Source organism: Marmota monax, unplaced genomic scaffold (genome assembly GCF_021218885.2).
Source record: "Marmota monax isolate L192 unplaced genomic scaffold, Marmota_monax_Labrador192_F-V1.1 WCK01_AAM20220418_F8-fsc00021, whole genome shotgun sequence".
Lineage (NCBI taxonomy): Eukaryota > Metazoa > Chordata > Mammalia > Rodentia > Sciuridae > Marmota > Marmota monax.
Window position 1 is genome coordinate 4,070,168 of NW_026695228.1, and position 15,885 is coordinate 4,086,052.

General features: G+C 38.0%; 1 protein-coding gene across 11 annotated transcripts in view; it reads left to right on the forward strand.

Annotated features, from left to right (window-relative positions):
* Rbms3 (RNA binding motif single stranded interacting protein 3) overlaps positions 1-15,885 on the forward strand; it is a 1,321,467-nt gene that overhangs the window by 784,155 nt on the left and 521,427 nt on the right. For 9 of the 11 annotated variants that reach the window (XM_058576560.1, XM_058576562.1, XM_058576563.1 and 6 more), the window contains one exon: positions 8,443-8,615. In XM_058576560.1, coding sequence (XP_058432543.1) covers positions 8,443-8,615 — 173 coding nt within the window. The remainder of the gene's footprint in view (positions 1-8,442; positions 8,616-15,885) is intronic. The other 2 variants (XM_046436918.2, XM_046436913.2) reach the window with 1 other exon arrangement.

The following is a 15,885-nucleotide window of genomic DNA, read 5'->3' on the forward strand; positions in this document are numbered from 1 at the left end:
TCTCACCGAGTTGCTTAGCGCCTCGCCATTGCTGAGGTTGGCTTTGAACTCATGGTCCTCCTGCCTTAGCCTCCTGAGCTGCTGGGATTACAGGCGTGCACCACCACACCAGGAATTCTTAACTTTTTGAGGCACCCCCCTGAGTCTGTGAATGCACTTAAAATTAAGAGACTGACCACCTGGTGTCCCAGAAGCCCCGCAAACAGGTACTGGTAACCTGTTCTGAGTGTCTACTCTTTATGCAGTAGTTCTAGCCCATCATGAAAGCAGGGATCTGGGTTGATTTCTGAGTTAATTCCCTGGATAAACAGAGCAGATATTGCACTCAGGGATGATGGTCACTTTCAGTAGTTCTGGGGAATGCTCTTCACATAACAATTATTAATCATAGTGTAGCTGATACTGTAATCTCCACCTGGGAACCAATCAAGTCTCATTTTTCCCACAAGGAACCAATCATTCTCAAGTCTTGAGCTACTTGGGTATTTTTCAAAGTAAAGGCATGACTTTTTAAATGAAGGCTGTAAGTGCCTCAAATTTTGAAGTGTGTCTTAATTTTGTATGTTTTTCCTTAAAAGAGGGATTCGGGGAAAGACCAGATGTCATTGGCATTTGGAGAATTGGCAATCTTTGTAAAAGGCCATTGACATCCTTTATAGCCACCACTCTTCTCTAGCTTGTAATTTTACTAATGAAATTTGTTTATAGGTGCTTGAAACTGAACAATAACTCCTTTGCTTGTGTTTCCAAATTCCATGCATTTTAAAATGTCATTTAATATCTAAACCTCTGAATAGAATTCAATGACTTTAAATTAAGCCTATTTGTAAATAGCACAGAGCAGGGTGTGATTATGCAATCTGCCGAGGTTTTTAGAACTAATATTTAGAGCAAAAGAAAATCTCATCCTTATCAGAATTTTAATAAAAACTAGGTAGTGTTTTTGTAAATACCTTGAAGCTAATTAGCCATTCCATCCAAAATGATTGTTTTATCACTGCCTTGTTGCTGTGCTTTTGGGTTCTTGCTGAAAATGGCAAACCACTGCTCTAATGACATAATTTCATTTCAAATAGACTGGCTCCCAAGCATTGAAAAAAATAATAATAATGATAAAGAATTAGCTCTGATAGTACCCTCTTCAAGGTAAGCAACTCCAGCCAGAGGGAAGAGAGTCATGTTCATTTTAAGGATTCGCTTTCATGATAATGATGAAAAAGATGATAATGATGATGGCATTGATGAGAGAATGCAAAAGAATGTATTTATGGAGTATTGGCTTTGGCCTGGCACTGTGCTAAATATTTCATATGCAATTTATATATTTTAGCTTCACAACAGTTCTATGAGGTGAGATGATCATAATCCCGCTTTTACTCAGGACAAGAGGTTTAAGTGCCTAGCTAGTGGCAGAGCTGGATTCACAGCGGGCAATCTGGAGCTCTTAAGCACCATGTTACGGCAGTTGACAGCAGCTATTACCTAGGCCAGTTGACAGAGGATGTTCAAATTATTGCCTTTTGTGAGGAGTTTCATCGTTTATTGCTCATTTCCATATCTGAGCTGTGGGTAGAAAGAGAAAAGTAGGGCAGGTTTTCACCAAACTCTATTATAAAAGGCATAATTGAAACAATTGTTTTCTATAGTCATATTCCAGATAATGGAGAGGCAATTGCCTAGCATAAAATTGCAAAGCCATAATGTATGTGGTTCATGAAACCATGGCTAAAACTGCATGGCTTGCCTTTAAGATTAATTTAGCTGCATTTGTTATTGCTTGCATGGACAGTGCTCATCCTCCCCCTCATTTGAGGCTATTAAAGACACACCAGTGACTGCCACAGTTCTTGCTGTGTCCACTCTCTCGTGTCGTGTTCTCACTTGAGGAGGGGTCTGCAGAAGCAAGGTTATGTGGCAATTACACTGTCTGGGAGAGGAATCCAATAGCCTGCAGCAGCATTATCCACCGAGCAACGGATTGCATGTGTACGTGCAGGCTAAATAATGTATGATTTAAGACAGGAATGTGGTTTGTATTCATTTTTGGATAGTAAAAGAGTTGGCATGTCAGTCCCATGAGGGACTTTATCCAGGGCTTTACCCTTGAGTGGATAAAAGAGTACAAATTCTATTGCACTGGAGATGAATAAAAACAAATTGGGGAGACCATCAGCAGAACAGACTGAGGCGTGATGGAGTCCAAGGCTACTCCAAAACCACCAGACCAACTGCCTCCGGATCCTGCCAGCAACCAGATGCCGGCAAGAGAGCTGACTGCAGTTTGGCATGAGGGCCCTGTGATTCCCAGCCAAAGGGAATTGCATGCAAAAATATTTAACATTTTCTTTGTAAAGGAGTTATGTTTTCAATCAGAGGGAGAAGTATATTTCAGAACTAATCTGCTACAAATGAAATGTGGCATACTGACATCTTGGTTTCAGAGGGTGGAGGGGTAGGGAGTCAATGCCACATGCCCTTGGGGATTAGAAGTTGAACTTTGGCATAGTAGTGGGGTTTTTCAATGAAATAAGTTTTACTTAGTTCATTGGGTATCACTAATCTAGAAAGGATACTATATTGAGCTTTCAATAAAAAAGGGTTGAGTATGTTTAAAACAGTGATTCTCTCACTACAGGAGATTCTCCCTTCCTGGTCAGAGGACATTTGGCAATACCTAAAGACATTTTTGGTTGTCATAACTTGTGGGGTGGGCCATACATCTGACATATAATATGTAGAAAGCAGGGAGGCTATTCAATATCCTACAAAGCACAGGACAATTTCTTACAACAAATAATTATCTTGTCTAAAAAATCAATAAGGCCAAAGTTGATAACACTTGGAAAAATTATCTGACTTGTGTACATGTATTACAGCCCTGCCTGCAGACAGGTGCTCATGGAATATAGTTTGACATTATGTAAAATATGATTTTTGACAGTTTTCTTTATACTATTGACTTGTGAGCAATATTTGTTAGATTTACCAAATGCTTTTTGTTAAAACAAACAGAAACAAACAAACATGACTCACATCCCTCTCCTATCTACCTCCGAAATACATACAGGAAAGAAACCATCACTAATGAACCTCCCTGTAAACCTACACAGAGCCACACCTTCAATACCAGATTCATGCAGTTCTCAAACTTGAAAAATGAGGCATATTAACAAAGCACACGAAATGAATCAGCTGTTTGGGATGATCTGCAAGCCAGTTCATTTTCCTGTTCCTACATAACAAACCATGCATCTTGACAAATGAACCCACTTGTTGGACATTACTTGAAAAACTCATAGCATGCTCAGTTCTGATGGTGACTTCCCCTTTGAAATTAAATTTTAGGATGGACTTCATTTAAATTCTCATAGAGGGAAAGAAAGGGCTGGCTCAACTTCATTTTGATTGTCTGCTGTTTACCACCATCTTCTCTGTCTCCTGCTCAGACTTGGATGTAGCAGAACTTCTGCCAGTCCCATCCTTCAGAATTGACTGAAGGAGAGCACTTATGTTGGTGGGTGCCATATCATTAAGAGGTGAAGCCCTGTCATGTTGGGAGGGACTGCGTGGCATCTGGCATCAGCCTCACTGTGTTGGACTGGGCTCCAGTTGTGTGACCTTGACAAGGTCCTTTCTCCTTTTTGTAACTCAGTTTCCACATTTACACCATGAAACTGATATCATTTACCTTGCTGAGCTTTTGTGAAGATGACATATTAAATGCTTAGCAAGCATGTGGAAATGTCACCTATAATTATTATTTTAAGAATAGCATTTTCCAAAATGGACGTCAAGTCATTTTATTTAATTTCCTAATAAAGGACACTAGTAGAGATGTTGTGATTTGCAACCCCAATGTGTGGTTAAGGAGTTTTAATCCTTCTGTAATCCCTAACCCACCCTCTCCCAGCAGCGCCAACATGAATAAATATCTAAGAAAAATCTGCATATCTGCACACCTGCTAAACATACGAGGCTTCACCAGAAGTCCTCTCTCTCCTTCAATCATAGTGCCATCCAAAGCCTCACTTCTGAAAATCTATCATTTCTACAGCTTCTAACCATGCTGACGCGGCAAATTCATAGCAATCCCTTGCCCTGCCCGTTACAGTGCAGTGTTACAGTGTTCAGTAACCCCAGACTGTAAGTCCTCCCTACTCCTAAATAGGATTTATAGAGTGTGACTTTGAGCCATATAGCAAAGTCAATTTTATCTGAAGGAAAATATTTTTTTTTTACTAACATTTTAAAATCCCTTCCTCTGTAGCTCAAAATGATTTAAAAGCTAATCAATGATAAAATTCCAACTCCATGTAGAGACAAAAGAATTGAGGAAGGAAGCAGAACCACTTTAATCAGGAAAGTGGCTGCTGTGACTCATTAGCCCCTAGAGATTATTGACACTCCTTTTTTTTTTTTTTTTTTTTTTGAGATGCTGTAGTTAGCTCATCTGTCTCTGGCAGCCCACACATACAAAATCGCTTTTACTCTTCACAAATTAATGCATTTAGGCCTGTGCATTTGTCAGGCATTCCTGGAACCCTCTGCCACCCTCATGTTGATTAAAGGATGTGTATTTTGAAAAATGGGTGGAGAGGAAGAAATTTATAATTCTTAAAAGGAAAGAATAAGTTGGCTACCTGAATCACAGTGCATCAACAACAGATAAATGAGATATTAAAGATTAGGAAGAGTCCTGGACTGGGTGTTAAATTGTGGATTGATTAGCTCAATAACAGAGAAGGCTAACTCTTTCAGCAGAATTTCTAGAACTCAAAAACCAGAATATGACACAGAATATCACCTTTTATTGTGAATCTTTTTCAAAGACCTTCTGAATGTACCCTTTTCTCTATAACCTGGCACTTCCACTACCACTTACCAAGGGCTTATCTCGTATCCACACACACATCTGCCTACTTGCCTGTCCTCATCTCAACTTTGGTTTGCTTTTGATTGGTTTTATTATTTTTTTTTTCTCAGTGTCTATGTTGGGCTCATTTGAGGGCATAGTTATTGTTTTAGGCATCATGCAATTTACTAAATGGTGTTCTGGTTATGGAAATGCTTGCAAAGAACCCTGGGGGAAAAAAGAATTAAGTAAACACATATTGATCATGCTGTAGCTGCTGTTGTCTCATTTGATCAGTGGAGGGCTCAGTCTGAACTGGTCCATCTGATCTGTGATACATAAAGCTGGAGACATTTTTCTGGCTCCCTGGTGGTTTTAAAGGCTATGCAGTGGGGAAAACTGCTTTAAACAAAGTCTCATTTTAAAAGAATCCCGAGTACAGGATGGAATTCAAAGAATTTGGAGGGAGGGGAGGTGAAAGTGGTAGCAAACAGCTTTTAAAAGGCCCTGGGAATTTTAAGAGAACAAAGCACATAAGAAAAATAAAACATAAATGTCATGGAACGTGTTGTAAGATAGAGAGATAGGAAGCCACTTTAGCAAGCACATACTGAAGGCCTACTGTGTGCAGGACTTATAAAGAGGAGAAGCTAAACTGTTGAGGGGTGTCTAAGGAGAAAAACAGAATTCTTTAGGTCAGAGAGCAAGCCATAATTTTTTACACCAGCAAATAACTTAAGCTTTATGCAGATATTAAGTTCCAAAAGGAAATGCATATATGTCATTTAATCCGAATAGAAAAAAGAAAGGATCCTCCTGTGCAATTCATTTTAAAATTCTACATTAAAATGTTGATACTAACTTAAGTGACTAAAAGCAATTATTGAGAAAAATTTTCCTTTCAGAGAAAGGAAATGAAATGGCTCTCGGCTTTGCATTGGTTGAATTTGCTCTCTTACTTTCCCATTCCTTAATTCTTGCTAGTTTCTGCTTGCATTGAGCAATTCTGTGTTATCCTCCCCAACCCTATGTTCCTCCAGTGAGTAAGAGGCTAAAACTGGGAAATAAAACGGATGATATAGGCTGTGGTCTAGAGAAAGAATGGGAACTCAGAGATTTTGAATTTTGTGTGTGTGTACGTGTGTGTGTGTGTGTGTGGTGGATTGTGTTCTCAGACTTAGGGTGAGGGAACAAATGAAACCAGCACTACGTTTTCTTATATTTGGAAGCTGGAACAAACACACACACACACACACACACACACACACACACACACACACACACTAATTGTGATGAGCATTGGGTGGAGATTTGGGAAATGGGAGAATGCATGCAAAGAGTTGCACTCTGATATACTAAATACAACAGGTATTTTCTTATAACCACTTGGAAATATGGACTGGGGCAAATGTGAAATCCTAGAAGATGTAAACAGATTATTATAGCAAGAGCCAAAGTTGGGCACTGCTAAAACTTGGCCTCCTCTCTCTATAAGTACTCTGCTTATTCAGTTTTTATGGCACTATATGTAGCCTAAAATTTTATTAAGGTCATACTGTTTTCCCTGCACTAGGTTAGGTGCTATTCATTTGAGAGTTGACATCTTCCTTGCCCTAAGGGAATATCCAAATTAGTAGTAGAAACAGACATTAAATAAGGTGAGCCAAAACTACCTTGGATAGACTAAATACACTGGAAGCTAAGAAGGGTAATAACAGAGTGCTATAGAGTGGAACAATTTGAATCAAAAGAAGGGGTAAGAACCAACTGAGTGAAACTGGGCAGAGTGGAAGGGGGTGAGGGGTTTCCCAGGACAGTGGAATCTGGTCCAGGAAGTGACTGGAAAGGTAGAAAGGTAGTCAAGAATCACATGTGGCTTTTAGTACAGGCTGTTAAGTCCAGATGGAGACTTGGGTTCCATGGAAAGCTACTGCAAGATCCTAAGTGTGTAGCTTGCTCTGTTCAAGTCCACATTTGGCTCCATTCCCAGGTGTCTCCCCACTCACCTGGACCAGTAGACCTGTTCAAGTGGGCATATTGATTGTGTTGTCTCAAGATTCTTGTTGGAATGAGATCACAGAGACACAAAGCACAGTTCTTCAGTCTTATCATGCTATCCCTTAGCTTCTTTTCATGGCAAAAGTGGTTGAGTAGTTTGACATCATCTGAATTTTTTTTGCAGTTTTTGCAATTGTGCCCCAAATCTGCTATCTGATGATTCCCAACCCTGATAGATGAGTGTTCAGGTCAGAACCCAGCCATGTTTTTCCACTAGCATCTTGATGGATGAACATGCCCGTGGTGTTTTTGACTACCATTCTAGGCTATAATCGAGAAAATCTGGGATAGTTATGTAAAAATCTGGGATAGTTATAGTTATCTGGCAAGACAGATATCAGTCCCAAATATTAGCATTATTGTTATTTTTGCTAACATTTATTAGACACTTGCTGATTTCTAGGAACCATGTTGTTTGCATCAGCTCACTGAGTTTTTATAAAGACTCTGTGTTATAGAAGAGGAATATTTTTCATATTAAGGAGATCACTGCATCTCAGAGGGGTTAAGCTACCATCCAAAGATCACACGGCTAATTAAGAGACACAGCAGGGACACAACCAAGCCAGTCAGTATAATTTGAGAACTTTAAAGGCTATGCCTGAATGCAAAAGAATTAAGCATTATGAAAATACATTTACAGGGCTGGGGTTGTGGCTCAGCAGTAGAGTGCACGCCTTGCACATGCGAGGCCCTGGGTTCGATCCTCAGTACCACATAAAAATAAATGAGTGAAATAAAAAACTAGCCTCTCTCCTTAAAAAAAAAAAAAGAAAGATAGAAAAGAAAATACATTTACAAATTCTGGTGTGCATAATTAGAAATACACTCACACTGAATATTTCAAGTTTCTGGGTGTCATTTATTAATTTCTTTTTGACATAAAATGATTTGATGGATTAAGACAGTAGTTCTCTTATGGGGTGAGATCCCGGCATTCTGTCTTGCAGATGAGTGACATACAGCATGAAGAATCAGTTTGGGAAGGGGGAAACAGCTCAGGTGGATTCACTTGTTCAAACACTCATTCCTAGAATCACGATTCATGGAATGATTTGTATATATCAGGAATTGTGCTGGACAGTAGTGATGTGGAAAACAATAGTAGCAAGTTTCTTGGGAGCAAAGGAGAGAACAGAAGAGTAGAAGCAAACGAAAGGTGTTTGTCTCTTCAAGGTAAAGTTAGGGAGACCTGAATTGTTTGTATCAGAGAGGGAGGTAACATGCTGCTGAACAGGTGTAAGGACAGTCAGTGTGATCAGGGAGAGATTCAAAAGCCTTAGGCTCCTGCCAGGAGCACCTGGTAACTTCTTTTTCCCCTTTTGGTTAACTTATGCTGATCCACTCAAAGCCAATGATGTCCTCAGAAAGCAACTTAGAGCAGTGCATGTTTGCAAGTGTGTGTGTGTGTTCACGCCTGTGTGTGGGGACTGCAGATTCAGAAGCTTGCCTTGCTTTTCAAGATGTGCTGCTGCCTGTGAACAGGTGTGCTGGCTTTTGCTGTTCCAGTAACAGCTTTTTTCTGTTTGCAGCAGTCCTATGCACCAGCTCCCCACCCCATGGCTCCTCCCAGCCCCAGCACAAACAGCAGCAGCAACAACAGCAGCAGCAACAGCGGCGGGGAACAGTTGAGTAAAACCAACCTGTACATCCGAGGCCTTCCGCCAGGCACCACGGACCAGGACCTCATCAAGCTGTGCCAACCGTAAGTGTCCTCCTTGCTCTCTGTGCTCCCAACTCCCACACTGCCTGTGTGGCAGCACTTGTGACTGTCCTCACATATCCATATCCATATCCATCTGCTGTCAGGAAGGAGGGCTCCTCTGTACAGTTCAGCTCATCTCAGGAAGCGGTTTTGTTGAATCCTGGTCATGCAGGTGGAAGTTCTCAAGCAGAAGGCATGGGAGTGTCGAATGCTGGCAGATTCACACATGGGGACCTGAAGGGTGAAGAGCAATGGCGGTTGTGCTCTCAGCCCAAGTAGCTAGTGGAGTTAATGATGAATCTCCTGAGATAAGCTCTTCTTCTTGAGAAGAGTTAGTGAAGGGACCTTAAAATCTCACAAGTGGGGCAGGGGATATAGCTCAGTTGATAGAGTACTTGTCTTGCATGCACAAGGCCCTGGGTTCAATCCCTAGCACCACCAAAAAAAAAAAAAAAAATCTTATAGGTATTGGGTTGCAAGATGGTTGTTTTCTGTGAGCCAAAGTTTTTCTGTCCAGGGCTTGGTAAATACAGGTGCTACTAGGCCAAGTCATTGAAGAACTGTCAGATTAATCCTCTAGTTTCTTTGAAAACATCTACTGCCCGGTCCAGAAGCTGTCTCCCACCAAGGCCAAGAACTACATGCTAGGAAGGGTGGAAGTGCTAAAATCTTCTTTCAAAATGTTTTTTTATTAACCTGTTATCTAGTTAACCATGAATAATTGAGTTAAAAATCATACACCTGTATTTTTAGATAATTGCCCAACTATTTTCAAAATCCTGTCAATGTAGTTATTTGTCATAGTGTGTCTTTTCTAGGTATTTTTAAATCTAGCAAAACTATTACTCAATGGTTCTTTTTGTCTTTTGCAATGTTTTACAAGAGGATACGTGTGTTGTAAATTTCCCAACCTCTAAAATATTGGAAGAGTAAAACAACAGGGAACATTTACTTGCCTTTGTTCTGGCTTTGAAGATTGGGAGTTCATATCAAAACAACAGAAAGTGGCAGATAAACCAAAACACAAATGTACAACCATATAATCAGTTAACAAAGCAGTAGGTGGATTTGTGTGAAGGCAGCCTGTTGCTGTTTACTGTCTTGATTTGTGAAAAAGGTAAGGTGGAACCTTGAAAGATAAATATTGATTTTCAAAGAAGCTGTTTTTAAAAAAACAAATGTTAAAAATGCTGAGTCTAAGGCATATGAATGCATGATAGATTTTGATCTACAACATATCGGTGTTGAGAGTTGGCAGGTAAATAACTCAAACTTTTTCTTATTGTTAGAAAAATCAAAACTGTTTTGAAAGGTAAGGTCTTTGAAAATGTGAAAGGTGGTGGGCTTTATGAGAGACATTTCAGATGAAGTATTCCCTTTAGTCAATGCTGATGTAAAAGGAGTAGTTATTATCGTTGATTTATACTCACATTTCATTCATTAAAAAAAAAAATTGTCAGTACTGAGAAAAGATTTTTCCCTCCATTTTCTATACCACCCATAGAGCTCATTGAAACAAATTTCCAGGCCTAAGCTATTATGCTTTAAGGTCTGGAGCGTATTCCAAGAGTACATATTTCTATCAGGACTTCTGGTACGGTTGATGCTGGTGTTCTCTTGAGAAGCACTGGTCTCTATGGTCATAGAGAACCACTGATGTTTTCTATTGCATGAAGTTTTATTTCATTGGTGAAGACAGTTGAGGTGGAATCTTGTGTTTGAAACACCTGCTTAGTCATTTTGTGATCTTGAGGCAAACAAATCACTTCTTTGCTTTGAAGTCACAGTTTCCTCTTTAAGGAAATTTTGAATGGATTGAGTTTGCTTTATTTTTCTAGGATTTTTATCCTTTTTTACTCTGTGGTGTGCAGAAGCTGCCTGATAAGTGTACTAGGGGCAATTTTTAAATATTCAGGAATTTTGCAAGCTGTTTGTTACGTACTTGGTCGTCTGAAATAAGCAATGGTGGGAATATCCATAACACAGAAATCAGCAAATCCTATAAATCAGAACTGTTAAATTTTTGTATTTTATTGGATAGCTGGTTTATGAACATACCACTGGTGTAGCATCATACCATAAGTCCCTGTCAATACCCATTTCTGCAATGAATCGGCAGATTTTTCTTTTATATGAAAGTCTTACCTAAAAAGCTTGTGTTGGCAGGAAAAAGATGTGGGAATACAGAACCATTGTTATTTAGGATATAGGCCTTCTTAATGTTTCTTAGGTATGCTTGAAAATTTTAAGGAATGCTAGGTAAACAGAGGATAGTGATTACTTTTCATATTATTTGCTAACTAGAAAGATCTGGTCCGTGTTACTGTAATTGTAAAAATGTTTGTGAGTTCTCCAGTTACTCAAGTGATCTGGACCTGGAGTTTACTGCTTAGATCATTTTTCCTAGAAAATTGATGTGATGGGGCAGCATAATATTGTAAGAGTAAGTATGGACTGAGAGTTTGAACTTCCAGTCATTGTGGATGGCATCAACTGGGTCTGTGGCATTAGACAAATGACTTGTGCCTTCTTAAGCTTCCTTCCCCCATATATAATAGAATGGATTTGAACTTAATAATCGTTTACTTTTTTTTTTTTTTACCCACTCTAAAATTCTGAGATGTGACTGAAGTCTTCATTATTTAGCATGAAACTTGCTCTGGATCACCTTTTATATCTTCTCCAATCCCCTTTAGAGTGTTGACAGTCCACACCTAAACCCATTCACCTGTTTGAGTCTGATTTTATGGATGAAGTTGCTTTTAGTAAGAGACCTGCATAAGATACTTGTAAAATTCTAGGCCTTCTTTTGCAGTGTTTGGTCTTTTCACAGTGTTCATTATTATTTTACATTAATCTTCTGAAGTTTAAAATCATTTTGCATTCCTGTTACTCATCCAACATTTCAAAATAAGTTCACCTAAAACAAACAAACAAAAAAAATCCCAGATAATATTTTTAGGTTTAAATAAACTTACCATTAGGATCCATTTTCCATGTTAATGACTATGAAATTATAAGCACTTTTAGAGTTAATGCTACTTTTATTATAGGAAATGCAATATTTACTAATATTCATGCTCATAAAATAATAGAAAACAGATACACAAAAAAGGCATGGACATGTTGAATTTTATGGTATTAGTATGTAATATCCATATTAATGCTAATAAACAGCAAGGAAACTATATTAAAGAAAAAGATACTGCTTTGTTTATCAGTGTATAATACAAGAGAAAATCTTATTAAGGAATTGTATTTACATTAATCATCAAAGCTCCTACATTCAGATTGCAAGTAAAATGAAAGGAAAGAAGACAAAATTTGAAAATAACAGATATGAAGAATGATTTTATTCTAGATAATTTGTTTAGGTATACCTATGTTTTTAAAAAATATGTTACATTGTATATATTGTAAGAAACAACACACTTAAAAATTTTTTATTATCTATCCTGAGAAAACTTTAGGAACTTTATTATGTTCTTAGTCAAGAAGTCTTTATAGAGCACCTTTGACATGCATGTGTTAAGATTTGGTGGTGGGTATATTTAGATGAAGGACTTGGCTTAGCAGAGTTTGTATTTTACTAGAGAAAGTAAACATTAATTAAATAATCATATGATTTGATATAAAATTGCAACTATGCAAAAAATGAGACACATGTGATTAGACAGTTTAAAGCAAAGGATTAGACCTAGCTTCTCTGAGGAATCCACAATCAACCTGAGATCAGAAGGATGAATAGGCATATCTAAGGAAGGGAAGAACAATCCAGGTAGAGGAAGCTTCATGTGTGCAGAATCAGTGGCTGGAGGGAGCATGGTAAAGGCAAGGGTCTAGAGTGGGAAGTGGAGTGCAGAACAAAATGAATTGGAGCATGGTAAAGGACAAGATGATCTATCTAGATTTCATTAGGAGCTGTGTTTTATCCTGAGAGCAACGGAGAAAGCCAGTGGAGAAAGCTGTTGAATTGTCATAAAGAGGAAAAGGGCACAGTTAGAATTTTGTTCCAAAATGATAATTCCAGCTGTACTGTGAAGAGAAGGGACCCCATGAAATCAAGGAATAGAAGAGATGTAGCTGAAGAGTAAGCTGGAGGAAGAGTGATTTGCATTTAGAGATGAGTGTATGAGAATTCGTATGGTGATGGTAGAATTATTATGCATGGTAAAGGACACATTTCATTATATGCTTTGTTTTTTTTTCCATGAAAAAAGAAAAAAAAACTTGAGAGATTATTAATTGAAAGAACTTCTAAAGAAACAGCAAAGTGGCACAATGTAGAACCCAAATCAATTGATCATCAGTTAATTTTGTTTTCCTTACCAGTCACAAATGGACCAGCAATATACTATCAGATGATATGGGCTGAATATATTCAGTGGCTGTAATATTAAGAGCACACAAGACAAATATAATAAAGACCAAAACTCCAGTCTCTGGATGATCACATAAATATATTCCTAAAATGAATTATCAGTTAGAGACTAAGGGTAGAGACTTTGACCATATGTCCCCAATGCTTATCACAAGAAGAGCAGATGAAAGTGTGAGAAGATAGATTTGGTTTAATAGAGTGAGGGAGAGTACTGCAACATTTTGGACCAAATCAAATTGTGGTGGCACAAAAGATTTTTCATATATTAAATTATTATTTCCCCCTTCAAAGAAATTGATGACTTCTATTATATGATTGTGAACATGGCTTGAAACACATTTAAATTGCTCTTATAAGAATAAAACCAAATATAAACCATAATGGATAGTATCTAAAATGGAAAAAAAAAAACCATTAATGTGTTTACATTTTCCACATCTACCATATCTTTTATCTAAGCATCTCTGTGGCTGATTCATCTTAATTAATACATGCTCTCAGAAAGCCCTGGCCAGTTGTCCCTCCACTTCCACCTGATTAATCTGGCCTTAGTTAAAATAGTAGAAGCAAAGAGAATGGTTCTTGTGATAAAGCAAAGGGGCTGCTTAAAGGACCCTGGATGCAGAAGGAAAGGAAGTGGAGGGAGGCCCTCAGTTTGGTGTACACACATTCTCATTCATCCCCTGAAGGGTAGGAAAATCCTCTGTGCCACCGTTCTTTTTTTTTTTTTTTTTTTTTTTTCTGTGAATGTTGTCTTTGCTCAAATTTCTGACACCCTAGCATTACCCCTTAAGAAGGAAACTGCGAATGTCATTTAAAGATTAAACAGGAGAGGACAAATACCCACAATGAAAAGCCAGAGGGACAAAAATAAAGAGTGTGTGTACTCAGGAACTGAAGGGTTGCCCCAGCTAATCTCCCCGACTCTCACCCTCCCCTGTTGGGAGCCTTCTCGTGGTGTGAGACTCAAGTGCCATCAGGGCCTGAGTGCAGAGTCCATTATAGGCTGTGTCAGACAGTTTTGACAAATGCACCAACACAATCAAACCTTTTATCAATTTAAAAGTAACCTTGTCACAGTCATCTGTCAAACTGTTCAGATACAACTAAAGGCAAACAAGTCATCATGCACTCGGGGTAACCAAGTAAATAAGAAAAATGTGACTGGGGATGTTTTTGAGTTCTTTCTTGCTGTGTCATTGAAGATTTAAAAGTTCCCTCTAATCAGACCCAAGGATATTTATTAGTAGCTTTCTTCTATTAGTCAGACTCCAATTACGTAGCTGCTTTTGAGGTGTCATAAATCTGCATGGTGGCGTGTGTGAGCAGGAAGTGAATTCAGAATCTTGGAACCCTGTCTTGGCATTTTTTAAAATGAGAATGTCTTAAAGATCCAAATGAATATAACCACTCAAATGGTTCTTTGAGTCAGTATAGATCTAACACTTGATTTTAATTCTGATTTTGACACAATCTTATTTGCCAGTTATCTATTAAAAACAGACACAGTTTTTGACTAATACTGAATGAATAACTGTCATGAATAATGCAATCATCACTATACATATATTATTGCAACATTAATTATGTATTGCAGGACATGTGCTCTGTTTTTATATCATTTAATGTTCAAAAGGACCTATGAAGTGGGAATAATAATTTGTGAATAATAGTTGAATAAACTGAGGCTCAATGAAGTTGAGGAATTTGTTCAAATTTATGTAGCCCCTAGCATCCAAAATCTAGCTTCAGTATAAAGCTCTTATTCTTCATAACTAAAACATTCATAAAATAAGAATATAATTCTTGGGTTCTCAAATCCGAGACTGCCCATGAGAATCCCTCAGGGAGCTTTAATAAGTGGGAGGTCTGAATCTCATCCTCCAGGGATTCTTGTTTAAGTAGTATGGGGTCAGCCTGGACATGGGGGGTGATAAAACCTACTCAGATAATTCTAATATGCAGCACAGTTTAAGAACCCCTCAAGTTAATGGTGCCCACACCTATAAGAAAACATAATTTAATTCTCTATTTTATATTCCTTACTCTTTCATAAGATCTAGCAATTTCATAGAATCTACCACTTGCTTTCAATTAACTGGGGAAGACTTAAAAATATATTTTATTGACAATTTGGGGATACATTCAATTTTCAGATCACAAAACTAAAAAATTTAAATTTTCTCATTAGGGACTTGGGAAAATCAACTCTAACAATAGGAATCTCCAAGTGATTTAAAGATATGCTTGGGAGAATCTCATTCCCCTTCATCACATCATTTTCATAAATCTTTCTTCAACATTGTAGTGTTTTAAGAGTGTTTGTATTTAATTAATGATTTTATGGGAAACTTTCTATTTTGATTGATCTTGCTCAATTTCTATGCCTATTTACATTTTTCTTACTGGCCATAGTCTGGAGAACAAAGGTCTTGTGAATCTTAAAGAACAATTCACATCTTCTAACATTTGGGTCATTCTAGAAATTATTGTTTGTTTTTTGACCATTCCTGATTCATTATTTCATTACTTTGATGAGAATGTTCTGTTGAATGCATATGTCTCTCATATACTCTTTGAAAACATATTTCGTGGAATTGCTGATAACTGAAATGCTATTCCTTGTGTATCCTAAAAACAAAGAAGCCACAATAAAAATGAACCTATGAATGCACCACTTACCCTAGTTTACCGTGGTAGTAGCACAAAAGAGATGAGGATGTAAAGGATATGATAGACCCTGAGTGTACCAAGAGAAGGTCTGGAGCTTGGGGAGCAGTGGGATTCCAGGCAGGATTCATGGTGAATACCTGGAAGCCTGAGGGACTTGGGGTTCAAGGGCAGGATCTGGCCAGTCCCAATGGTATCCTGGATTTCAGTTTGTTGAGT